Raw genomic sequence first — 26268 nt, 5'->3', positions numbered from 1 at the left:
TTTGGGTTTCCTACCTTTCCCTATTTCTCCTGTGTGTGTCCTCCCCTTAGTGTGTGACCCATGTCTAATAGTATTACTGTACTTGTTTTAGATCTAGAGTCCACATATGAGGGAGAACATACAATTTTTGGCTTTCTGTGCCTGGCTAACTTCACTTAAGATGATGTTCTCCAGTTCCATCCATTTATCTGCAAGTGATAAGATTTCATTCTTCTTCATGGCTGAGTAAAATTCCATTGTGTACAAATATCACATTTTCTTAATCTATTCGTCAGCACTGGGGCATCTTGGCTGTTTCCATTACTTGGCTATTGTGAATAGTGCTGCAACAAACATGGGTGTGCAGGTGCCTCTGGAGTAACCTGAGTTGCATTCCTTTGAGTATATCCCTAGGAGTGGAATTGCTGGATCATATGGCAGATCTGTTTAATTCTTTAAGAAGCCTCTATATTGCTTTCCACAGTGGTTGTACTAGCTTGCATTCCCACCAGCAGTGTATGTATGGATTTTCCCCCACATCCTCACAAACATTTGTTGTGGGTGGTGTTTCTGATGATGGCTATTCTAACATGAGTGAGGTGGAATCTTAGTGTGGTTTTGATTTGCCTTTCCTTAATGGCCAGAGATGGTGAGCATTTTTTCATGTGTTTTATGGCCATTTGAATTTCTTCTTTTGAAAAAGTTCTGTTTAGGTCTGTTACCGATTTCTTCATTGGTTCATTGATTTTAGGGGAGTTTAGTTTTTTGAGCTCCCCATATATTCTGGTTATCGGCCTTTGTCTGATGTATAGTTAGCAAACATTTTCTCCCACTCTGTGGGTGGTCTCTTCAGTTTAGAGACCATTTCTTTTGTTGTGCAGAAGCTTTTTAATTTCATGTAGTCCCATTTGTCCCTCCTTTCTCTTATTTGCTGAGCTGCTAGTTCTATTGAGGAAGTCCTTGCCTATACTTATTGCTTCCAGAGTATTCCCTGCTCTTTTCTGTATTAGCTTTAGAGTTTTGGGTCTGATATTAAGGTCCTTGATCTTTTTTGAGTTGATGCTAGTACAGGGTGATAAACATGGATCTAGTTTCAGTTTTCTGCAGGCAGATAACCACATTTCCCAGCAAAATTTTCAACCAGCCATTTTTTAAAAATTCTTTTATATTATTCATATATGCATACAATGTTTGGGTCATTTTTCCCCCTTCCCCCATGCCCTCTCCCATATCCCCCCTAACCCCTTGCTACCAGGTAGAAATTATTTTGCCCTTATCTCTAATTTTGTTGAAGGGAGATTATAAGCAGTAATAGGAAGGGCCAAGGGTTTTTGCTAGTTGAGATAAAGATAGCTATAGAGGGATCAACCAGCCACTTTTGATGGATTTTTTGAAGATAGTAATTTATGTTCTATTTGCCCAGAGCTGGCTTTGAACCACAATCCTCCTGAGTAGCTATGATTGCAGGTGTTAGTGGTGGCAGTGGCAGCAGGTCAGGTGGAGTTCAAGGTTCAGTGCAACCATGAGCAGTGTCCCAGGTGCAAGTGGCCAGGCAGGGATAAGGACAACCATGACAGAGAGATCTCAGCATCTTGGGTGTCATTTCACGTACTTATTAATAATATAGTTCTATTTTTATAAATGTTTTCTTTTGTGGGTTCACTCTGTATAGCAGTTAATTATGGTTTCTATAAAATATCTTAGTATGAGACTTAATTTTTATTTACATGTGGCATTTTGTTAAATATGGCCACAATTATAAATAGGTGATTGTCTCTAGCTTTGTGATGGATCTGGTGAGAGCCTCATACATAGATCAAACCATGGGAGGTCTTTTCTTTCATTTAGGATTTTATGTGCCTGGCAATTGGCTTTGGATTTTGAAAATGGTTAGGCCCTATTTAAAGAGATTATTCCAAGAATATCCCTTTATTTTGTTATATTAAGAATTTTGCTTTCTGAAAAGGTCATTCTGTAATTTAAAGGAATAAAATTGGGTTGAGGATATAGCTCAGTACTAGAGTATTTACCTGGGTGATCACACAGAAAACAAAAACAAAGAGAGTAACTACATGAACGAACATTTTCCATTATGGGTTTTAATAGTCTATTTATGAAGGATTAATCACTGGTCTTATGTCACTAATGTCATAAGGACTTGTTTAGACAAAGTTCATTAACATTTCTGATGCAGGTTTTTAAGTGATCCTTGGTACAAGCTCTTGCAAATAGTGTGAAGGGGTGGTGGTAGTGGGTGGCTGAAGTGGTAGAGCACCTGCCTTGTGAGTGCAAAGCCCTGTGTTCAAAGTCTAGGGACACAGAGAAATTGAACATAATAATATAAAAGGTAGAGTTATGTCTCGTAGCAAGGCTCATCTTAATTTTCTTAGAATAGCAAGGAGTAACCAATACTTCCATTCATAAACCATGTTTGAGGGTCCAGGTTTCATCAAAATATAAGTGAGCTCACAAAATATAAGTGAGCTTCTATACCCTGATTGTGTCCAGGTGTCAGCAGTACAGTCAAAAACTGTTCATTGTAACTTAATGTCATTTTCTACAAAGGATCTCAGAAGTTGATTAAATTTTGCATTTGTGATATTCTGTTATAACTGAACTATTTCTGTTCCACACATTATGTTCTTCCTTTGTTAGATCAACAGCTTAGAAGCCATTGAGATTTTTGTTAGTATGTGACTGCTGGAATTATATTCTCAATGTAGTCATTTCCTGTCTTGTATAAGCACCTTTTCTGTTAGTCTTATAAGATACATGTGTTCAATTTGAGTAATTTTGTGGATAATAAATGTTCTGTCAGTAGAAGAGTGATGATTTTCAGTTCAAACATTATCTACATTAGAGACGTCTATCTTTGTTGGTATTGTAATGGCACTTTTCCATTTCTCCTCTCTGTTAACCACCCTTGCTTCGGAAAAACACCAGTTTATTCTGTATTTGTGAGATGACTTTTAAAAATTCCTTTTCTGAGATTATGTAATATTTGTCTTTTTTCTTTGTGTTTCTTTGCCTTATGAATTCTTATCATTGCCCTAATTTATTCCAGGCTCATCATGTTAATGACAGGATTTCCCTTTTTTTTCTTTTTAACAACAGAATAGTACGTTATAATCAGCTTTTCTTATCAGTGGGAATGAAGCTGTGAATGGAACCTGGGAACTTTCTGGTATTAAGCATACATATTGCCACTGAACTGCATGCAAATCCCCTATCTGAAATTTTAATAGTGGTATAAATTGACTGAAATATTTGCTCAGGAGAACAGAAGCAGGAAGAGCCTTGGAGGGTGAGTCAGGTAAATAGCCATACTCAGGATGGAAAGTGTATGGGAAAAAATATCATTGGATTATTTTTTAGTCAAACATTCACAATGAAAAGACAGGTAACAAGAGTAAAATCACATGGAAATTCATGTCATTTTGTCCCGTTCCCCCCCCCGCCCCGCCCCCGTCAATATTAAACCTAGCTGCTAACAGCAGCAAATGCAGATGCAAGCAGGGGTCAAGATGATGGCTCCGCTGGTGGAGGAGGGGTTAGAAGGAGGAGCCAGACCATTTTCTCCTGGAAACAACACACCAGAGACCTCCCGCAGAGCAGCCCTTTCTGCCACTGCTTTATCCAAGGCCTCCATCTGCTCCCGAAGATGGGGCACAGGGGTCTTATGAGGAAAGAGGGGGAGTGGGGTAGAAGAGAGCATAAGGGGTGGAGTCCTGCTCCTTAGCCCCCGCCCCACCACCCACTGTCCTTTGCCCTACTGCATGTAGCCATGTGGGGCCTTCCTAGCTGCAGAATGGTGGATGCTCAACGCAGCAGAGGTGCCCAGCAGCAGCTGGTCCAGATCGTCCATCATCAGGTCTAGATGGTGCTTGAAGTGGTGCCCTGGGTGTCCTGACTCTCCACCATTAGCGCCATCTTCTTCATCTCCAACTCTGATTCCAGCTCTCCATCATGCTACAGATCTTCCTCTGCTCCTCGGTAAGGTGAGGGGACAGCCTGTGACCCAGATGTAACTCTGGAAGCAGACTGGTTAAGGGAACGTGTTTGTCACCCACATTTTGATTCCCAAGAGGGGCATTTTTGTGGGGAGGAAGGAGGAGGAAATATGCATGTTAGAGTTCACAGGGTTTCTCCCGAGTTAGGCCTTGGAGAGAGCATGAACTGTGATCTTGCAGCTTTTTGCCTGCAGCCTCTTGAGGAATGACAGATGACTTACTGTGTCCTGTGTCACATTCTTAAACAACTGCAACTCTCTTGTCCTGTTCTTGGTGTGTGTGACCTTGGACTGGTGTCAAGGCCAGAGGTTCAGTTTTCCCCCTTCTCAAAATCCAGACCATTTTTATGTTGTCATTTCCACTGCATCTGTAAATTCATAGCATCTTGAAGTGTTTGTGGTGATTATATCCAAGTTATGGTACTGTTACTGTGAAAAAAATATTTTTCAATGATCAATGAAAATTTATCTGTAAAAAATTGTTTTGCATTTCAAGAAGGACTTTATTAGGACCACTGTTATTGATAATTGGATTCATTGTGATTTACCTCGGTTGTGTTGGAGGTAGACACTGGGCTGTACTCTGTATACAACACGGATAACCTGAAAGTTGTAGCCAAGGAGCATGCAAACAAAAGAGCAGGAACCTTGCTAGGTTTTGGTAAAGCCAATATTCTCTGTCACTCTTTCCACATTCATCACACTCCATTTACTCCAATGGAACTGACATTGTCACCCAAATGTTACTGTGAACTGATTCTTTTCCCAGTATTTATCTTGGCTCTTTGATTCAATTATAATTTTAAAAACAGTCCAAAACTCCAGACTCCTCCATCATTCAGAATTTAACTTGATGTGTGTGTTTGTGTTTATATATAAATATTTGTGTTTTGCTCTCAGGTTCAAAACTGCCAGCAGAATATGCTAAGCACATACTCTTCAACTGAGATTCTTCCTAACTACAGAATTTAACATTTAAAAGTATGTAGTTATAAAATCCTTGGATTATAAGAATGTTAAACACAATTAGGACTATAGTTGTATATATTCATGTATACATAGTAATAAATAGTACACATGTATACACACATGTATATATGTGTGTGTATTATATATATATATATATATATATATATATATATATATATATATATATACACTACATACATCCATATATACAGAAACACATCTTATCTTTCTGGGTCAATTGAGTTTTCAAGGAGAAAATCTGTGCTCATTTAAGAAATAATAATAATTCAAAATATTTGGAAATGAACATTTATACAAGCTTTCTAATTTATGCAGTTCCACCTTTTAGTGTCTTCACTTTGATCTTTCTGTAACATCCACTATTAAGGTATACCTTCATGAGGGAAGGGTGTAGCTCAGTGGTACAACAGTGGCTTACCTTGTGTCAATCCCTGGTTCAATCTCAACATGGAAAATAGACTGTTTCTATGCTCCATTGTATTTTCATATGTACTCTTTAGCCTAAAGAATTAGGAAAATAGACTGTTTGTTTCTATGCTCCATTGTATTTTCATATGTATTCTTTAGCCTAAAAAATTATGATTGAAGCAAGCTAGTTATTTGTTAACAATGTGCTGGGTGCCAAGTTTGAAATATTAAGAAACATTTTTAAAGTATGAATTTACATTACAAAACAAATACAATTAAAGAAAGAAACCCTTTCCTTGAAATCTGTGCATCCTATTTCCTCTGAACACACATCAATGAGTAAATTCCTTCTAGATCAAATACTTCCTATATAGATGATTTTGCATAGATGTTATTTTATATTGTCATAAATGCTTAAAATTTTTATTTGTGCACTATCATGAGTATATGAAATGAAAAAGATAAGAATTCTAAACTAATTTTCCTGTCTAACATAAGGTGTTTTGAAAACAGTTATTACTGAAAAAGACTGGCCCAGATCTTGTCCATTGGGCCAAGAGCCAGGTAAAATTGTGATCTCCAAGGCTGAGGGTGCAGCTGTCACTACCAGAAGGTGAGATGTGCCTGAGGGCTGAGCATGAAGTGATCTAAACTACAGTGGTCTGCGCCGTTAGGAGCCTCCTAAATAGACTTCAGTGCTCATTACTTGTTTTGGTTTCGATGGTCACAAAGAGTGATGTTTACTTGTTTACTGTTTTTGTTCTTTTTTTTTATGTTTAGCAATTAATTTTTTTCAAACAGTTTTACATCTGAAATTTTACTTTATGTTTTCAAGCATTTTTGTTTTTTTTTGTTTTTTTTAATTTTTATTGTTTTATTATTCATATGTGCATAAAATGCTTGGGTCAATTCTCCCCCCTGCCCCCACCCCCTCCCTTACCACCCACTCCACCCCCTCCCTCTCCTACCCACCCCCTCAATACCCAGCAGAAACTATTTTCCCTTATATCTAATTTTGTTGAAGAGAGAGTATAAGCAATAATAGGAAGGAACAAGTGTTTTTGCTGGTTGAGATAAGGATAGCCAAACAGGGATTTGACTCACTTAATTTCCTGTGTGTGTATGTTACCTTCTAGGTTAATTCTTTTTGATCTAACCTTTTCTCTAGTTCCTGGTCCCCTTTTCCTATTGGTCTCAGTTGCTTTTAAGGTATTTGCTTTAGTTTCTCTGCGTTAAGGGCAACAAATGCTAGCTAGTTTTTTAGGTGTCTTATCTATCCTCACCCCTCCCTTGTGTGCTCTTGCTTTTATCATGTGCTCAAAGTCCAATCCCCTTGTTGTGTTTGCCCTTGATCTAATGTCCACATATGAGGGAGAACATACGATTTTTGGTCTTTTGGGCCAGGCTAACCTCATTCAGAATGATGTTCGCCAATTCCATCCATTTACCAGCGAATGATAACATTTCGTTCTGTGTCATGGCTGCATAAAATTCCATTGTGTATAGATACCACATTTTCTTAATCCATTCATCAGTGGTGGGGCATCTTGGCTGTTTCCATAACAAGGCTATTGTGAATAGTGCTGCAATAAACGTGGGTGTGCAGGTGCCTCTGGAGTAACCTGTGTCACAGTCTTTTGGGTATATCCCCAAGAGTAGTATTGCTGGATCAAATGGTAGATCAATGTTTAGTTTTTTAAGAGCCTCCAAATTTTTTTCCAGAGTGATTGTACTAGTTTACATTCCCACCAACAGTGTAAGAGGGTTCCTTTTTCCCCCGCATCCTTGCCAACACCTGTTGTTGGTGCTGTTGCTAATGATGGCTAATCTATCAGGGGTAAGGTGGAATCTTAGTGTGGTTTTAATTTGCATTTCCTTTATTGCTAGAGATGGTGAGCATTTTTTCATGTGTTTTTTGGCCATTTGAATTTCTTCTTTTGAGAAAGTTCTGTTTAGTTCACTTGCCCATTTCTTTATTGGCTCATTAGTTTTAGGAGAATTAAGTTTTTTAAGTTCCTTATATTTTCTGGTTATCAGTCCTTTGTCTGATGTGTAGCTGGCAAATATTTTCTCCCACTCTGTGGGTGTTCTCTTCAGTTTAGAGACCATTTCTTTTGATGAACAGAAGCTTTTTAGTTTTATGAAGTCCCATTTATCTATGCTATCTCTTAGTTGCTGTGCTGCTGGGGTTTCGTTAAGAAAGTTCTCACCTATGCGTACTAACTCCAGAGTATTTCCTACTCTTTCTTGTATCAACTTTAGAGTTTGTGGTCTGATATTAAGATCCTTGATCCATTTTGAGTTAATATTGGTATAGGGTGATATACATGGATCTAGTTTCAGTTTTTTGCAGACTGCTAACCAGTTTTCCCAGCAGTTTTTGTTGAAGAGGCTGCTATTTCTCCATTGTATATTTTTAGCTCCTTTGTCAAAGACAAGTTGATTATAGTTGTGTGGCTTCATATCTGGGTCCTCTATTCTGTTCCACTGGTCTTCATGTCTGTTTTTGTGCCAGTACCATGCTGTTTTTATCGTTATTGTTTTGTAATATAATTTGAAGTCATGTATCGTGATACCTCCAGCATTGTTCTTTTGACTGAGTATTGCCTTGGCTATTCGTGGCCTCTTGTGTTTCCATATAAATTTAACGGTAGATTTTTCAATTTCTTTAATGAATCTATTGGAATTTTGTACATCTGAAATCTTAACAAAGTGCCATACATAGTAGAGATTTTTGAATATACAACTCTCTATTCATAATATTCTTGTTTGTTTTGTAAAACCTTTTTTAAAAATGTTGTGTGTGAAATTCTGACCTTTCATGTGTTATTATGGAAATTTGAAGTCAATCTTCTCCAAACTGCTCTTTCACAGGAATGTGCTCTGCAGATTTTACTGCCCGTCACAAAATTCTCAAGGTACTTAATACTATGTGTGTAGAAATGGTACACATCTCTAGCCCATTTCTCTTAATCCTCAGCTTTCAAACACACACTGTTTCCATCTACCTCCTCTTCTGATACAGATGATTTTTAAATTTTTTTCCTTAATGATAAAAAACATTTCCATATTCCTGTTGTGGTTATATTTTTATTTAAAATTCAATGACAGAGTTTAATTTCAGCATTTTTGAGTATTATCTTCAGTGCTTTTGTTTGATTTTTCTGTATCCCTCTGTCAGTAGCAATTGTTCTCCCCTTGAGTGTGCATGATCATCATCTCGTGGCTTCTTAGTTCATTCAGTTCAAACCTCTACCTAGGTTTCAAGTTCACAATGTTTACATGTGCCTGTGATTTGCATTTCTAATAATTCCTATATTGATATGTAGATGACACTAATTCCAGTGTTAATTGGATTTAGATAACCTGTTGTGGAGGAAAAATTAGTGAAGTTAACAGTATATTAAGAGAGAGCAGAACTGAATCCCAGTTTGCACATGCAAATCCGTGTTTTAATATCTAAATCCCCTCAGTTCTGGGAAACAGGTAGGAGATCTGATATAGAGATGGAACCATAAACTCAACCCCAGACCTACTGAAATAGAATCCATTGTAAGCCTTAAGTTCCTTATATTTTGGGAATCACTGGACTGGCTTACTTCCCAAATCTGAATTGCTAGAGGCAAGCTGAAGTAGGACAGCATTTGGATGACTAATGGTTTGCGGCTGTGTCCTAAATCAGGCACAGTTTAAGTTTTTTTAAATTTTTCTGTAGGAGTAGTCAGTTATGGTCCCCTTCTGTGATGTTACCTTCCCCTCCTATCTCAGATCATTGTACTGATGTGTTATGGACATTCGATGATTTTCCTAGCAGAGATACTCACAAATTCTGGAAATTGCATAGATTTAAAGACAGCTGCACAATTCTAGCCACTCAAGACTCTTTTGAGTGGTTTTCCTTAATACGGGCCACATCTGCCAAAGAGTCCATGAAAATAAAAAGGAGTTTCATCTTTATGAAAACTTCAAAAACATCTACCAGAGGCTCCTTCACAGAATTTGTGAGGATGCAGGTGCATGCATTTATTGTGAGAAAACCACGGCATATTTGAGCAATTCCTTCCAGGTAACGTTCCTGCAGTTACCTTCAGAATCGTATCATTTAGGCAGTATGTTAAGTCGAGCCAACTTTGTTTTCCAAGTAAGAGAATGGGAGCGACTAGGATACAGAAACGTAAGCCTGTGGATATGTGGTAATGCAGGCAACAAGTGGTGTCAGTCCCTCCTTGTCCTGCAGTGGTTTAGAGGTCCAGTCAGCTGGGACCCACTGACTCATGTCTGTAATCTTGGCTAATTGGGAGGCTGAGATCAGGAAGATCATCTTTTGAAGCTAGCCTGGGCAAATAATGTGTAGGACCCCATCTCCAAAATAACCAGTCCAAAATGGACTGGAGATGGGGGTCAGGCAGTAATGTGCCTGCTATACGAGCATGCAGCCCTGAGTTCAAACTTCAGTCTCACCAAAAATGAAATAAAATGTGCCCAGCTGCAGAGTGGAGCTGAATGTGATGAAATGCTTGCATTCATCTGGTTGTTAGTAAATAAATTTGTATTTGGCCTGTTATGTCAGAACTTGCAGGATCTGCTTTATTCTTTGCATTTGTCAGTTGTATGGCTGTTGTTGAAAAGAGGAGGACACACCAATGCAGTCAAATCCTGTGTGGTACTCCTTGGTTCATTTTATTAACTCACTTCACAAATAAATAAATGAAATGATAAATAAATAGGCTACAGCATGGATCTACTGGTAGAGTGCTCCCATGGGAAGCTCAAGGCCATTGGTCAAACTCCTGCACTGCCAAAAAAAAATAGGTGCTCTTTTTTTAGGGTAGTCTAATATTTGGAGGGATTGAAATTAACATTGAATGTAAATGTTCCCAGTATCATCTATTGAGTAGATTTATTCTGGATAACACACTGTTCTGCTGTTTTTCCATGCAAAATTCTATGCTGCAGATGATGAAAATATCATATAAAAAGGTCAAGGAGAGGGGTGTGTAGCTCAGTGGTAGAGGGGTTGATTAGATCTACAAGGACAAATGTTGAAAAACACATTTAAAATAGGTAGTTATAGTAGGTTCCATTGTTCATTGTGTAGACATTCCAGTAATATTTTCAGTTTCCAATATTCATTATATTTATTAAAACTTAGATGATTTCATGATGGATGCATAGCTCAAGAGGTAGAGTGTCTGTCTAGTGAGCATGAAGCCTAGAGTTCAAACCCCAATACACAAAAATGAATTTTTTTCATAAAATGCATTTTTATTTTTATTTATACATTTGAGTAGCTATTATGTTCACCTAGTTAAAAAATGAAAACATATAAAAAGATACACAGTGAGATGTTTGCCTTCTACCCTTTATGTTCACAAATCCCCATACTCCTGGTTCAGAGCAGTTTATGTCTTAGCATAATGATGACTCTTCCTTTTATAGTTGGCATTGGGATGATGAGTTGTTCCTTAGATTCCTGTTCCTTCACCACACTGCGAAACCAATCCATTCAATGGCACTTGTGTTTCATTGTTTGTGTGACTCCTGGAGCAATTGCAAGTTTACTTTGTAGATATGTACATGGGTTCCGAAGTTGTTCTTAGGGTTGACTTTTAACAAATGAATTTGCTGAAGCTATTTTGTAATTTACCTTTTGAGACAAGCGTAAATGAATAGAACTTGCAGGAATATTAAACAGTGCTCTCATTTGCACTGTAACTTGGAATACTAATTTTAGTAGTTTGGCAGATTACTTAGTTTAACAATTCTTCATTGTTCTGTTTCCACTACTGCTCATCTTCTTCCTATGTCTTATTGTCGCCTTTTTTGTATAAACTTTTGTATATTTAGTGGTATTTGGAGTAAAGTTGTGATGGAGAGTAAGAATGGGTGGCTAAGTGGAGTCTTAGTGAGGTTAGGAAAGTGAAAGTTACAGAAAGCAGTAGGCAGTAGGGCTATTCAATATGAAATCCAGTTGGGTTTCCTAACTGGATTTTATTAAGGTAGTAAGGCTGAGGGACTATAATCTCAGCTACTTTGAGAAGATCTGGAGAATCACAGTTCAAGGACATTCTTGGCAAAATGTTAAGAGTTCTGTTTGAACAAACAAGCTGGACTCTAGTGGCCCACACCTGTAATCCCAGCAATGGGAGTCCCAGTCCAGGAAAAGAGCAATCAAACCTATCTGCAGACTTAGAAAAGCAAAAAGCACTGGAGACTTGTTTCAAGTGGCGGTGTGCTTGCATCACAGGGGCAAGGTCCTTAATTCGAATGCTGGTACCACCAAAAAAAGAGAAAAGAAACAACAAAACAAACTGAAAAGCAGCAGAGGCTGAGAGATATGGGCTTGTGTGCAGGGCTTGGGTGTTGTGCAGCTTGGACCACATGCTCAGGTATTTCAGTTCAAGGAGGACACCGTGCTCCCTGCCCTGTGGCAAAGACAGCCAGTGGCACAGTAGCTGGCAGCTGGGAAGGGCTAGAGTAGTCAGGTATGGGACAGCATGTCCCGTGTGGAGGAGAGGAGATCAGAGGGGCCTGAACCTCACATGAGGACCAGTTACTAAGCAGATGGAGTGAGAAAGTCAGCAGCACTGGGGTTTCTCTGAGCCTGGGGAATGTTCATTTTTATTCAACATGTATTAAAGTTTGTAGGACTTAGAATATAGATGTAAAAGTTGGGAGGTCCAAAACCCTTGGTTTCAGAGAACCAGATAGGATACGTTTGGAGTCTTGGTAGTTAACATTCACACTGTGAGTTGTTCTGGCTGCATCGTGTCACCTCTGTCCCACTATGTATCTTTTCTTGTCACCCAGGAGTTTTCATGATGGATGTTTGTCTTTCAAGTCTGAGCCAGGTAATGCATGGTGTTAATGGTGATGTGTGGAGGGGAGTGAGATGAGTGACCATGGCACATTTGGGGGGAAGATGTGCTACTTTTTTCAGTGTGGAGATGGTGACTGTCCTGAGGTAGGGTACATTTGTGTCTACATGACACTGCAGCATGGCATTGTGATTTTGGCGAGGATGATTGATATGAGGTTCTGAGAGTATTTTGGAGTGGCAAGGATTGGGGGCAAGTAGACTAGATTCAGAAGGGAGTTTTGGGCCCTGGTGTTTTAGAGGTGAATGGGTGTTGGTGTGTTGGGAGTTAAGATCAGGATGGCACTGGTGAAAGACCAGACATTGGGACCAGGGGTATCTGTGATACAGTGGTGGGTAGAGTATGTTGAGAGAAGGGACTAGGTGGTTGTTAGGGCCACTGGGGTGTCTAAGGCAATGTAAAGATCAGTGGGATGATGACTGTGGTGTGGAGGGAGGAGGGGGAGTGAGAAGAGGGTGAGGGCTGAGGTGATGATTTTATTGTAAGATAAAGATAGGACTGAGTTTTTTTTCATTGTTCTTCCTGGTTTTCAGAATCAAGATTGAAAGATTTTGCCAGGCACTGGTGACTAACGCCTATAATCCTAGCTACATGGAAGCTGAGATCAGGAGATTGTGGTTTGAAGCTAGCCTGGGCTAATAGTTCCTGAGACCCCATCTGCAAAAATAACCAGAGGAATATTGAGTGCAGGTTTTGGTCCAAGCGGTAGAGTGCTTGCTATCAAGTGCAAAGCCCTGAGTTCAAAACCCCATCACATCAAAAAAATTTTTTTAAAGATTAAAAGTTTTCTTGGGATTGCAAAGGGTCTTGGCCATGTGAGAAACTTTTTAAGGTCTCCCAAAACTGATTGCTAGTGCACAGGCAGGAGTGTCCAAAGGTGTGCTATTGTGGTGCTGATAGTTTCATCCATTTCCAGGTCATTCTCAGATCTGTCCTGCTCGAATTTCAGCCACACACTGCCTATTTTGGGAAGTACCTAGGTCAGACGAATACTGAATACTCAGGTGCAGCTGGGAAGACAGCTCTCCTGGCTGAGAACAGACAGGCAGTTTTGTGTGGGTTTGTGCAACCTTAGCCTGTGGAAGATGGCAGTGACCCCTACAGGTAGCTGCCATAGCATGTACTACTTACACGTTCTTTATCACTATGACCCTGTGGAATAGGTGTGAAGGAGATGGGTTCGCATAAGCTCCACTTAGTGTGCTGGTAGCAGTCCCCTCCCAACAGTTCTGCAGAGGTTCTAATGCAGGAGGTATGGAAAGTAGCTACAGGGTGGGTTTGTTGCTTTGAACAATTTTTATATATCACAACCTGTGAGATTCCTAAAGTGGTTACTTTATTTCTTTATCAGGCTACAAACATCTCCATTTATGAAAGATTGGTCACAGGCATTTGTCGGAGACAAGGCTCCCTTTGTGAGCCATTCTGTCTTGACCTTGCCCTGGAACATTTTGCGGTTGTTTGTCCCAACTTCTCCATCTCCAGCACAAGATGGCGCCGTCCCCGCTTCTCTTCCGGGAGTTTACCTTGCCGCCGGAGCGAACGTGCACCCTATCAGAAGTCCTATAGCAGAACCAGCCAACCAGCCTGCACCTAGTCGTACCCCTCACTCCCTCAGCACATAAATACCCCTGTGTGAACAATAAAATTTTGCAGCTTGATCAGAACTCCTGTCTTGCTGTCATCCTTCGTGTCTCTTGTCCCTTCATTCTTCCCCTTCTAGGTTCGCTACCCACGCTGATGTGTCCTGCAGGACGGGACATCTGGCACCCAACGTGGCTGTAGCTATTCCTTTGATTGCGGGGAGAACACCGTCCTCCGGGAAGGCTTGGGCCCAAGCGGAGTTCGCGATCGTCACATGATTTGTTTCTTTCAGGCCTCAAGGAGGCCCTCAAGACACGAGGGGCGCGTGTTAAGAAAAAAGACTTGAGGTCATTCTTTTGTTACATAGGAGATTTATGTCCTTGGTTTCCTCTCGAAGGAACCATTGATGGTAAAAGATGGCTCCGGGTCGGAGACTGTTTAAAAGACTATTATGAATCTTTTGGCCCCGAAAAGGTCCCTGTGACCGCCTTTTCTTATTGGAACTTGATTAATGACATTCTCAAAAGTGCACCCTTTGATAATGGTACTTTAAAACTTGTTAAAATTGGGCAAAATGCTATGCAGACGGCTTCCCGCCCTCCTACAGGGGTCTCTGATGGTGGAGGACCCACGAATGCTGTCAAACATCTTCAAATAATCGAGCTTTTAAAACCCCAAATCCCCGAACTCACATATCACCCCTTAATGTTGCCTAAATCTCAGATTCCAGATTTAGATCCCAATACATTAGATATTTTGGGAAGTACCTTCTCCTTGCTTAACACTTCCAACCCCACCCTTGCTAAGGATTGCTGGCTTTGCATGACCACAGGAGCAATAATGCCCATGGCAATACCTGTTAACTCCACCATAAATAATCAGGATACCTGCCAATCTGGACTTCCCTTTAAAGTACAGCCTATGGATGCACCTACAGTATGCCTTCAAGGCAGGATGCAAAATAATTCTTATGATATTGACGTTGGGGTTAGTTCTTTTGGAAATTGCTCATCAGTTCTAAATTATTCCTCACCCACCCCAGCTCTTTGTCCCCCCAACAGTACAGTTTTTTTGTGTGGAGGAAACTCAGCCTTCCCCAGGCTTCCAGCAAATTGGACTGGTGGCTGTGTTGTTGCCTTATTACTCCCAGATATTACTGTTGTCTCAGGAGATGAACCACTGCCCATTCCTAGCTTAGACACCTTAATTAAAAGACAAACGGGCAATACAAGCCTTACCGCTCCTTGCCAGCCTTGGAATAACAGCAGCTATAGGCACAGGTACAGCTGGCTTAGGCACGGCTATACACTCTTACCGTCGCCTATCTCAACAACTTATAAATGATGTACAAACTCTATCTGGAACCATTAAGGATTTACAGGACCAAATAGACTCCCTGGCAGAAGTGGTCCTTCAGAACAGGCGAGGCTTAGATCTGCTAACAGCCAACCAGGGAGGTATCTGCTTGGCCTTAGGGGAAAGATGCTGCTTTTATGCCAATAAATCAGGCATAGTACGCACCAAAATTAAACAGCTTCAAGAAGATTTAGAAAAGAGACAAAGGGAGCTATTTGAAAACCCCCTCTGGACTGGGCTTAATGGAATTCTACCCTACCTTCTTCCACTATTAGGCCCCTTGCTAGGTCTACTTTTAATTGTGATCATAGGGCCCTGCATTATAAACAGGCTGATGCAATTCATTAAAGAACAAATTAACACCTTAGCCTCTAAGCCTATACAGGTCCATTATCATCGCCTGGATATGGAAGACCGTGCTCCTGAGACCTTCCTTTCAATAGAAACTCGCTAAATGCTCCATCTGGGTTTCCAAATTTTCTCTCTGCCACCCCCTCTTATATAACATTCTTGACCACTCATCGCCCATTGGGCCCTCCTCCACTGGGCCCCTCTGCTTGGGGGAGGCAGCACCCAGGGAGAGTGATCATAAAGGCTTTTCTAAACGAGGGTGCAGGTAAGACTGCAGGAGGGTGGATCCTAGGATCCCCAGACCCAAGACCTCTGTATGACATGCCCTGGTGCATGGCGGTTGGCATGCTCCTAAAAAATCCGCCTCCTCAAAAAACATGCTGAGGAGATTCTCTTGAGAACTTAGCAAGGATGCTTGCTTACAAAGCAAAAATGATCTCCACCCTGAGGAACTGGGCCTCTGTCATCCCCTCTCAATAAGCCGACATATTCTGGTCATGTTTGTATAAGAATAAGGGGGAAATGTCGGAGACAAGGCTCCCTTTGTGAGCCATTCTGTCTTGACCTTGCCCTGGAACATTTTGCGGTTGTTTGTCCCAACTTCTCCATCTCCAGCACAAGATGGCGCCGTCCCCGCTTCTCTTCCGGGAGTTTACCTTGCCGCCGGAGCGAACGTGCACCCTATCAGAAGTCCTATAGCAGAACCAGCCAACCAGCCTGCACCTAGTCGTACCCCTCACTCCCTCAGCACATAAATACCCCTGTGTGAACAATAAAATTTTGCAGCTTGATCAGAACTCCTGTCTTGCTGTCATCCTTCGTGTCTCTTGTCCCTTCATTCTTCCCCTTCTAGGTTCGCTACCCACGCTGATGTGTCCTGCAGGACGGGACAGGCATTTTTCAGTTTATTGATTGGTACTTGTCTTTGGTGGTACTGCAGTTTGAACTCAGGGCTTTCTGCTTCCTAAGCTTCACTCTATCACTTGAGGCATACCTCCAGCTGTACATTTTCAACTCTGATATCATGTTTACTTGCATGTTCTTGCACCTTTTGGTCATACATTCATGCCTGCACTTTCAATGAGGGAGGTAGTTAATTCCATCTTTCTGACAGGCCTTACATGGAATGCCATTCAATTGTTAACCTATCCTGAAATGTGGGCAGGCCATCTGATGTAGTCCCTAAGTCCAGGACTGCCTTAGACTCTGCTGCACAAGGAATGCCTTAGCCTGGGAATCCCAGCCAAGTCAAGCTTTGCTGGGTGGGAATCCTATGACCTCTGAGACTCATGTGGTACTAGGCTGGAATTCCTCGATCAATAAGGCTGCTGAAAGGATAGCACAGTCCCAAATCCTGTGTCCTGCCTGATACTGATTGCCTTCTACTGCCCAAGGCCACTGTTCTATCTGCAGGGAAGCAGATTATAGATCAAGGTTAACTTGAAGGGACTATGGACTCCAGTCCACGGTGACTGGCCTGGAGTTGGGTATCATGGGATTGTGCCCAAAGTGCTGGGATTTACAATTCTGGGCCCAGATTTAAAGATAACTAGAAAGTTCTTTTCCTAAGCAAATGGCATCTCTCTCTGTTCTGTGCTTTATGGTCTTGAGGGATAATGCAAAACTTCCCTTCCTATCCACTTCAGCCTTCTTGTTATAAGGAGGTCCTGTGACCTTTAAGCTCATTTTCATAGTCATATGAAGATATTGTCTTGCACAGGTAGTTGTACAAATTGATGTTTTTGCAGAGATAATCACTAGAATGTCCTAGTCTTCCATTTTGCTTTGCCCCATAATTCACCATTTTTTGTATGTTAATTGTTTATAGCTATTTTTTGGCAGTAATAATGTTGGAAGTAAGTGCCTTGTGTTTCTCAGGTGGGCCCTTTACCACTTAAGCTCTCTTCTCAGCCCTTTCATTCACCCATTTTTAATTATGATATTTTTCTTTTTGATTCATAGGAATTTCCTATTTTTTCTGCACAATAGATCCTAATCTATGATCTTTTAAAAATATATTCTCTTAATCTTTTGTTTATTTTCATTTTTTGGTAGTGTAGTTTGAGTTTATTGTTTATCAATTTATATACTTATTTGCATATTGGGGATTGAGCCCAAAGACTTGTGCATAATAGACAAGTTGTATACCACTCAGGTAAATCCACATCTCTTATTTTTGAGACAGAATCTCCCTATGCAGCTCAGACTGACCTTGAATTGGCTATGCAGCCCAGGCTGATCTCAGTCTCAGACCTTCCTTAATCTGCTTCCCAAATTCTGCAACTACTGGGGTAAGTCATCATGCACACAACTGAGTGTTTTTTAAATCACAAAATGTCTTCATTCTAATGAAATTCAGTATCATTTTTACTAACATCAATTGCACTTTGGGTGTTATATAGAAACCATTATTTCAATGAAGATCATGAAAATTTATTCATGTTTTCATGGTTCTTGATCTTATGTTTAGGTGTAGGATCTGTGTTGAGCCCATTTATATGGCTTCAGTGAGAATTCCAACTTATATACATGTGTATATCCACTTTTCCTAGCAACATAATTTGAAAAATATTGTTCACATTGAGTTGGTTTGAAAACATTGCAAAAATCACCCGATCATAATTTTAAGGATGATGTTTTAGACATTGAACTTTACTCAGTGGTTTCTATGTATAGCTTTATGTTGACGTAACAATATCATTTTTGATGCTTTTATTGATATGTATAATTGTACAAAGTGTTTTCCCCATGATATTTCACATGTACCTACATTGTATCCTGATAATGTAAACACTCTCTCCATTGCCCTGTCTTTTCTCCATTTCTCTGTTTTCTGGTTTTCAATAGCTTTCATGGGGTCTCCTTATGCCCTCTCCATGCAGACACATTGTATTTTGATGTTGTTCACACCCATCATACTCCTATTCTCTCCCACCTCCCCTTTATTCTTTGCAGAACAGTCTCTTAATTACAATCCTGTCACGTCTGTGTATGACTATTTTATGAAAAATATTTATTCATATAAAATGAAGAAACTTCTAAATTTAGTTATTTGTAGCTGTCGATTAGAAGTATTCCTAGTTATATGCATTTATAAATACTCATTTTTATTACCTTGAAAGACACCAGTGTATTTTTAAAAAATAAACCAAAAAGTGAGAAGGTAGGGGCTTATATTTCATGTAACAGTGGTAGTACGACAAGTTACCACTTGGTATACAAAAAAAAAGTTTAACAGTGTTTCCAAACCATGTTTTACCATCCATTACATAGAATGGTTAGAAAAAGAGCTAACAATATTATTAATTAATCACATTATACTCTTGTTTCCACCATTCTATTCTCAAGTTTTTCCATATAACAGAAAAAGAAAACAATGTAGTACATGATCTGTTAAATAAACATGTTTTCTGAACTTTCCAAGAAAATAATCTAGAAATAAACAGAAATAAGAAACCAAAAATTTATCTCATCTATTTTTAACAGTCTCTTGCAGTAACAATACAGAGCAGGGGCAGAAGGCAGGACTGGGGAGCATGGGGGACCTTCTTTCTATAAGATTATATTGATGGAAATTGGTAAAAATTTTCTCAGGCAAATTCATGGCTAGAACAAAACTGACAGAGTTCAAAATTTTACATTTCATCCAAAGCTAGTTTCTCAGATATTCACATCCAATTAAATATTTCAAAATATGTCCTTAGTCACTACTATGATCATCATCAGATATATCAGTTAAAGCAAATTCCAATGGCTGAATGTAAGAGTCTGATCTAATAGGCTTTGCCATATCTGCAGTGGAACGAAGATCATAGCAGAGGTCACACATTCACACATGCTTAGAAGACTGGATGGGAAGAAGAAAGCTCTTTCACAGCAGGGCCCGCAAACAACAAAAACTACATTTTTAGCAATGGTGACAATAATGAATTTGCTTTCTGATAACACATAAACAGTCAACCTCAGAGTCAGGATCCCAGACAGAAGTATGATCATTACTAGGTGACTTCCCACTTTGGGAGAGTAAATCAGTAACACATTTATTTATGCAATTCATGCATTCTGACTTCTCAGTGGCAGTGACAACATACATTGCAAATGACTTGGTGTCTTAATGAGCCATCTGTTCCTTAATTCTCCTTCATTTTTTGATGGACTCCATAGTGACATTTCCAGAGGATAATATATCGTTTGTTGTATTTCTTCCTCTGGATGACAGTATTGCCATATACAAGAAGGCCATTAAATAAGAAAAAGTGCTTTGCTTTAGGCTTCTCTCTGCACAGCTTAGTCAATACTCCTTCTCCAATAAGAACTCGTCCAGGTATGGTTAAGTGTTGACCAGCTGCTCCACAAGTTTTCCATTCTACTTATAAGTCTAGTATTTACTTCACTGCTTGCCAAAAGATCCACCATCTTTGGCTAACAGTCCAGCAGGGTGTAAGCAGTGGGTGGTTGGCCCATGCAATCACTTGCAGGTGACTCCCCAACCTAAGTTGAACCAGACAACAGCTCCCAGGCTGGCTTTTCTCATACATGCACACTCGCATGCTCTCACCCAGACAACAGGTGCAAAGACACACATATCTGTATATATGTCTTGAGAGAGGAATCATGGGACTGTTGTCTTCTGTTCTTCTGAACCTGGCCTCACTTAACATGATGATCATCGGTTCCATCCATTTTACTGCAAATGTCCTAATATCATTCTTCTTTATGATAGAAAAATTCTCGACTATCTATACATGTGCATGATATTTTCTTTATTGATTCATCAGTTGAAATGCACCTAGTCTTACTCCATAGTGTGGATATTGTGAATAGTGCTGCAAGAAGCATGTATCCTGTCTTACATTCCTTCATATATGAGCCCAGTGGTCATATTTGCAGATAATATGGTAGTTCAATTTTTAATTTTCTGAAGAAACTCCACAGTACTTTTCACAGTGGGTGCACTAATTATATTCCCACCAACAGTGTATAAGACTTCCTTTTCCCCCACATCCATGCCAGCATTATTTCTTGTTTGTGTTCTGTTTTATTTAAGAAAGTATTTTTATTTTAATTGAATTTCAGTCAGAATTTATGGTGATCAGGAAGGCTTCTGCATGATGTTTTCAGTTTTCCATTTCTAGCTCTTAGAAATCTCATATTTAAAAAAACCCAAACTAGTAAGCTTAAATTTTATAATGTATTTTCTTTTTCACCAGTGCCACCTTATGGGTCTAACCAAGAATTCCTGTCAAATTTTACTACTAAATAGGGAAAAGGATGAGAATTTGGTTTATGTTCTCCTAAGACTTTAGTGCCAGCATACTTATCTTAACAATTACATTAAGGTTGGTTTGCTTTCCTAATATTTATATAGTGGGTTCAGTTCAGAGCCATTTGTGAGCTCTACTTCAGATATTTGTATCACATAAAATTCTAGTTCTTTCTTCCACAATGAATACTGTTTGAAAGATTATTTTAAAATATTTCCACTGTTCCTAAAACAGACTATATTCCACCCCAAGTTTTTTTTCTGATTGGGAAACCAGTACTAAAGTTCACTATTCTTTTGTGTATGTAATCTGGATGATAGAATTTATAAGTGGGGTAAGATGCAATGTCAGTGTCATATTGATTTGCATTTCTTTTTGACCAGAAGTTTTCAATATTTCTTCATGTACTTATTGGCCTGTTGTACTTACTGTTTGGAGAAATGTCAGTTCAGTTCATTTGTCCATTTATTAATTGCAAATTAATAATTCAATAATTAATAGTGATTCTTTTGGAGTTTTTTTTGGAGGTCATTGTATGTTCTGGATTTTAATCCCTTGTCAGTTGAATAGCTGGCAAAGGTTTTCTCCTATTGCATAAGCTGTTTCTTTATGCTGGTGACATTTCCTTTGCTGTACAGAAGTTTTTTTAATTGAATGCAGTCCCATTTGTTATTCCTTGATCTTGTTTGCTGAGCAATTAGAGTTCTATTCAGGAAGTTGTTTCCTATGCATATATCTCCCAGTGTTTTCTCTCTGTAGTACAGGGTATTGATTTTGTTTTTGTGTTGGCAGTACTGACATTTGAACTCTGGGCCTCACACTTGCTAAGCAGGATCTCTGGCCCTTCACTCACTCTACCAACCCTTTTTTATGTTAGGTTTTTTTTGAGATAAGATCTCATGAACTGTCTGCCTACATTGGCATCAAAACATGATCCTCCTGATCTCTGCCTCTCAAGGAGCTAGGATTGTAGGAATAAGCCACTGGTGTGCCGCCCCTATGTAGTATAATTTGAACACCTGTCGTGTTGCTCTTTTTTGCTCAGCATTAGTTTGTGTTTGAGGTCTTTTGTCCTTCCATATGAACTTTGGGAATGATTTCTCTTCCTCTGTGAAGAGGTAGAAAAAATTTCCCATTTTGATTAGGATTGCATTGAATATATAGGTGGCTTTGGTAGTACAGCCATTTTCACAATGGCCATTCTGTCATGCCATGAACATAAGAAACCTTTCCATCTTCTAGTGTCTTCTTCCTTCAATGTTTTATAGTTCTCCTCTTAGAGGAGAACTCCTCTTAGTTATTTTATTTTACTTTTAGAGGCTATTATGAATGGGATTGTTTCTTGATTTCTGTCTCTGCCTATTGATCTTTGCATATATAAGCAGTCCTGATTCTTATATATTGAATTTTGAATATTTAAACTTTGCTGAATGTGTGTATGAGAAATGAGTTTTTCTTTAAGATTTTAGTGTCTTTTAAGATCATTCCCTCACAAATAGGAAATTTGACTTTTTTCCTCCCTGTCTGAATAAATTTCATTTCTTTCTCCTATCTCATTGCTTGCCTAGGAATTATAGTATTATTTTGAGAAGCAGCAGGGATAGTGGGCAAGCTGTTTTGTTCATGTCTCCAGTATTTCCATGTTTACTGTAGCCAGTCAGTATTGAGCTATAGTTTTGCAATATATAGCTCATATCATGTTGAGGTTTGTTCCTTTTATTACTAGTTTCTTCAGAGTTTTCATTATGAAAGCATGTTGAATTTCCCCAAGCCTTTCTCTTAATCTATTAGGATGATAATATAGTGTTTGCCCTTGTATTATTGATATTCTATATTTATAATTTTCATATATTGAAGTGTATTTAATCTGAATGGTAGAAGTGTTAGAAAAACTTTGATAATTTATTTTGTTACTGTTGTTTATCTCAAATAATCTTCAGTGTAATATAAGACAAATGTCCACATTTTTTGTTTTGCAATACTGGGGTTTGAGATAAGGGCCTGTACTTTGAGCTCCACCAGTGTTTTTTGTGAATTTTTTTTTTTGAGATGGTGTCTCATAAACTATTTTCCTGGGCTGGCTTCAAATCTCAATCTTCCTGATCTCTGCCTCTTGAGTAGCTAGGATTACAGGCGTGAGCCACTGGCACCCAGCTAAATGCCCACATTTATATAAGTTCAATTGATTATGAGATAAAATTCTATGAATTAGAATATTCTATGAATTAGAACTATTCTATGACTAGTTTATCAATACTTTTATTCTTTCCATTTGACATAAAATACTGGTATATTTTAATTCCATACACCTTTCATAACCTACTATTCCCCTATACTGACTTAGTGATTAGTATAGACATAGTTCAGTCATGTATTAGTTTTTGAGATCACTTTTTCCCTCATTGGTCATGTCTTTTTATCCTTGTAAATAAAATATTATTTTATTATTAAGACAGGTCACAGCCAGGCATGGTATTGCATGTCTCTAATCCTAGCACTTTGGAGTCTGAGACTGGATGATCATGAGTTCAAGGCCAATCTGGTCTACATAATGAGACCCTGTCTCAAAAAACAGACAGACAGACAGACAGATAGACAAGCATAAAAGAGTTCATTTAACGTCAATATTTTTCCTTCAGTGCTTGTTTTCTTACACTGCTACTTTGGAGTGAAGAACAAGATGAATGTAAAACTTTTGCTTTTCACCCAGAGAATATTTCCACGTGGTCTGGAGAAGGGACCTCAGTGAAGCAGCATAGTTGAGGTGTGTAAGGTAAGCTCAGACGATGGGTTGTAGACTACACTTGGTAGGTGTCTGGGGCATGTTTCTCCTTAAACATGTACATGGTCACAGTCTGTGCCTATATAACCTCTTACAATATTCTGACACTGTCCACATGGCTCTCTTGTGTTTCTAAACATAACATATATTTGATCTTCATTGTTTTTACACATGTATTTGTTTACATGATGTTCTTAGAATAGTAACTTATGTAGTTTTCTTTTGTGTTGAATTATTAATCCCTAAAGTGTTTTCTAATCATAACTGAGTGAAATTACACCATTGTGACTGTTTGGAGAGATACTTTCTGAGATTAATAACTCCCTCCTCATTTTCATGAAAGCAGAACGAAGATGATTTCAAAAGAGAAGGAAACCTGCAGGTCATAGCAGGAGGATAACAATAGGTAATTGTGGTGAATATGATGGAAGTACCCATCTGTACATATGAAAAAAATCATCATGAAACCCATTATTTGGTACAGTAAAAACTGGAACAAAATCTGCTCTTTTAAGCTGGATATCATCATTGCATGCACTCTGTTTAATTTTGTAGAATTCTACATAAGTTACTGAGATATCAAGAGTTATTTGAAACTTGAAATGATACTTGGTATAGGTCATGAAAGTACATGTGTTATTAAACATAACCCATCATTTTGTATACAACTGCCATCAAAAACATGCAAGTAACTATTGCACCTTAGGCAACATCAGAAAACTGAGCATTTTTGTTTTTGAGGTGGATTGTTACATACTGCCAATTTCTATGTCCAAGTGATCCTCCTCTCAGCCTCCTGTGTAGTGGGGACCATAGGCATATGCCTGGCTTAAAACCTGTCAGATTTTCAAAATATGGCATTTCAATAGGGATTAAAAATAGGGATGCAAAGGCAAAGCACAGAATTCTTAAGGCAGTGATGATAGTCTTATGATATCAATAGTGGATAAATGACTACGCATTTGTCCAAATCCATAGGATGCAGAGGCTCCTGAATAGGCCCTAAAGTAAATTCTGGACACTGTGTTATTATGATGTCCAGTGGAACTTCACCCACCACATCATAAGACTTTGATACTGGGAAAGGTTGTGCCTTTTACCAGGACAGAGAGTGAATGGGAAACCTATACTTAGTGTTCCTTTTGCTATGCACCTAAAACTGATTTTGAACCAGTCTAATAAAATTTTATTTCACCAGCCCGTGTGATGGCTCATGACAGAAATCCTGAGTAGTCAGGATGTGGAGATTGGGAGGATCATTGCTTGAGGCAATCCTAGGCAAGAAAGATTGTTAGAGCCCATTTCATCCAAGAAAAAGCTCGGTACACTGGCATATGCCTGTCATCACAGATATGTGGGAAGTGTAAATATGAGCATAGTGATCCAAGCCAGGCAAGAATGTGAAACCTAATTCGAAAACTACATAAAATAAAAAGAGCCAAACACATTGCTCATGTGGTAGAGCATCCTTCCTAGCAAGCACAAGGCCCTGATTTCAAACCACATCTTCTGTATTCTTCTTCAATTTCTTTCTTTAGTGGTTTGTAGTTTTCCTTCTAGAGGTCATTCATGTCCTATGTTAAGTTTATTCTTAGGTATTTGATTTTTTTTGAGGCTTTTATAAATGTAACTGCTTTCCTATATTCCTTCTCAATCCATTCATTGTTGGTGTATAGAAAGGCTGCTGATTTTTGTAAGTGGATTTTGTATCCTGCTTATGCAGGAGGTTTTTGTGTAATTTTTTCGTGTCTTTTAGGTGTTAGATCATGTCATCTGAGAAAAGAGATAGTTTGACTTCTTTACTGATTTATATTTCTTTTATTTCTTCTTCCTGCCTTATTGCTCTGGCTTCCTAGCCAAGAGACTATGTTGAATAGGAGTAGAGAAAGTGGGCACCTTTGTCACATTTTCAGGATTCTTTTAAGAATTTTTTTGTTTTAATTCATTTTGAGGGAGTGGGGTTTGAACTCATGGATTTGTGCTTGCAAAGCAGATGTTTTATCCCTTGATCCATGGCTCTGGTCTATTTAGCTGTGTTCACTGTGCATATGGGGACTCACAAACTATTTGCCTGAGCTGGCCTAGAATTAGTATCCTGCTGATCTAAGCTTTCCAAGTAGCTAGGACTATAGGAGGCAGAAGCTACCACTATAGGCAGAAGTCTTTTTTAATTGGATTTTTTTCAGTTTGTTTTTAGATTGTCAATTGCTACTGTGTTGAAATAGTTATTTTGTGTATTGACATCATATATTGCAATCTTGTTGAAAATAATACTGTTTTACATAAGGGAAATAATGTTTTATGCATAGGTAATTTTCTTGATTATATTTCAGTTTGCATTATCAAAGCATAGATTATTATCTCTAGAAATATATTATTTTATCTATACCTTATTAGAACTGGGCTTAAACAAATGTTAAAAAGTAGTTATTTCATAATATGGGTATATTGTTACTAACTTTTTTATGTTTGGGTAATGCACAATTCTTTTTTTTGTTTTCACTTTTGGGTGTACTGGGGCTTGAACTCAGGGCCTACACCTTGAGTCATTTCACCAACCCACTTTTGTGATGGTTTTATTTATTTATTTACTTACTTATTTATTTTAGATAGGATCTCTCTGGTGAATATTTTCCTGGGCTGGCTTAGAACTCAGATCCTCCTGAT

General features: G+C 38.8%; 1 protein-coding gene and 1 pseudogene across 30 annotated transcripts in view; both read right to left on the bottom strand.

The window, feature by feature from the left end:
* LOC109680562 (uncharacterized) overlaps positions 1-26268 on the bottom strand; it is a 472009-nt gene that overhangs the window by 49156 nt on the left and 396585 nt on the right. For 23 of the 30 annotated variants that reach the window (XR_012443883.1, XR_012443884.1, XR_012443882.1 and 20 more), the window contains 2 exons: positions 5397-5479; positions 3438-4417 (listed from right to left, as the gene is read on the bottom strand). The exons of 4 other annotated variants lie outside the window; for them this stretch is intronic. Coding sequence is in view for 1 of the 26 variants with exons in the window: in XM_074061701.1 (XP_073917802.1) it covers positions 4415-4417 (3 nt within the window). In the remaining 25 variants the exon portion in view is untranslated. Of the gene's footprint in view, positions 1-3437; positions 4418-5396; positions 5480-26268 lie in introns of those variants that run through there. 3 more of the 30 variants (XR_012443890.1, XR_012443912.1, XM_074061701.1) reach the window with 1 other exon arrangement.
* LOC141419224 (pleckstrin homology domain-containing family F member 2-like) lies at positions 18680-22990 on the bottom strand (annotated as a pseudogene).

This window comes from Castor canadensis, chromosome 19 (assembly GCF_047511655.1).
Source record: "Castor canadensis chromosome 19, mCasCan1.hap1v2, whole genome shotgun sequence".
In the NCBI taxonomy this organism is placed as follows: Eukaryota; Metazoa; Chordata; class Mammalia; order Rodentia; family Castoridae; genus Castor; species Castor canadensis.
Note: the sequence above shows the minus strand (reverse complement) of the source record. Positions and strands in the feature narration are given on the sequence as shown.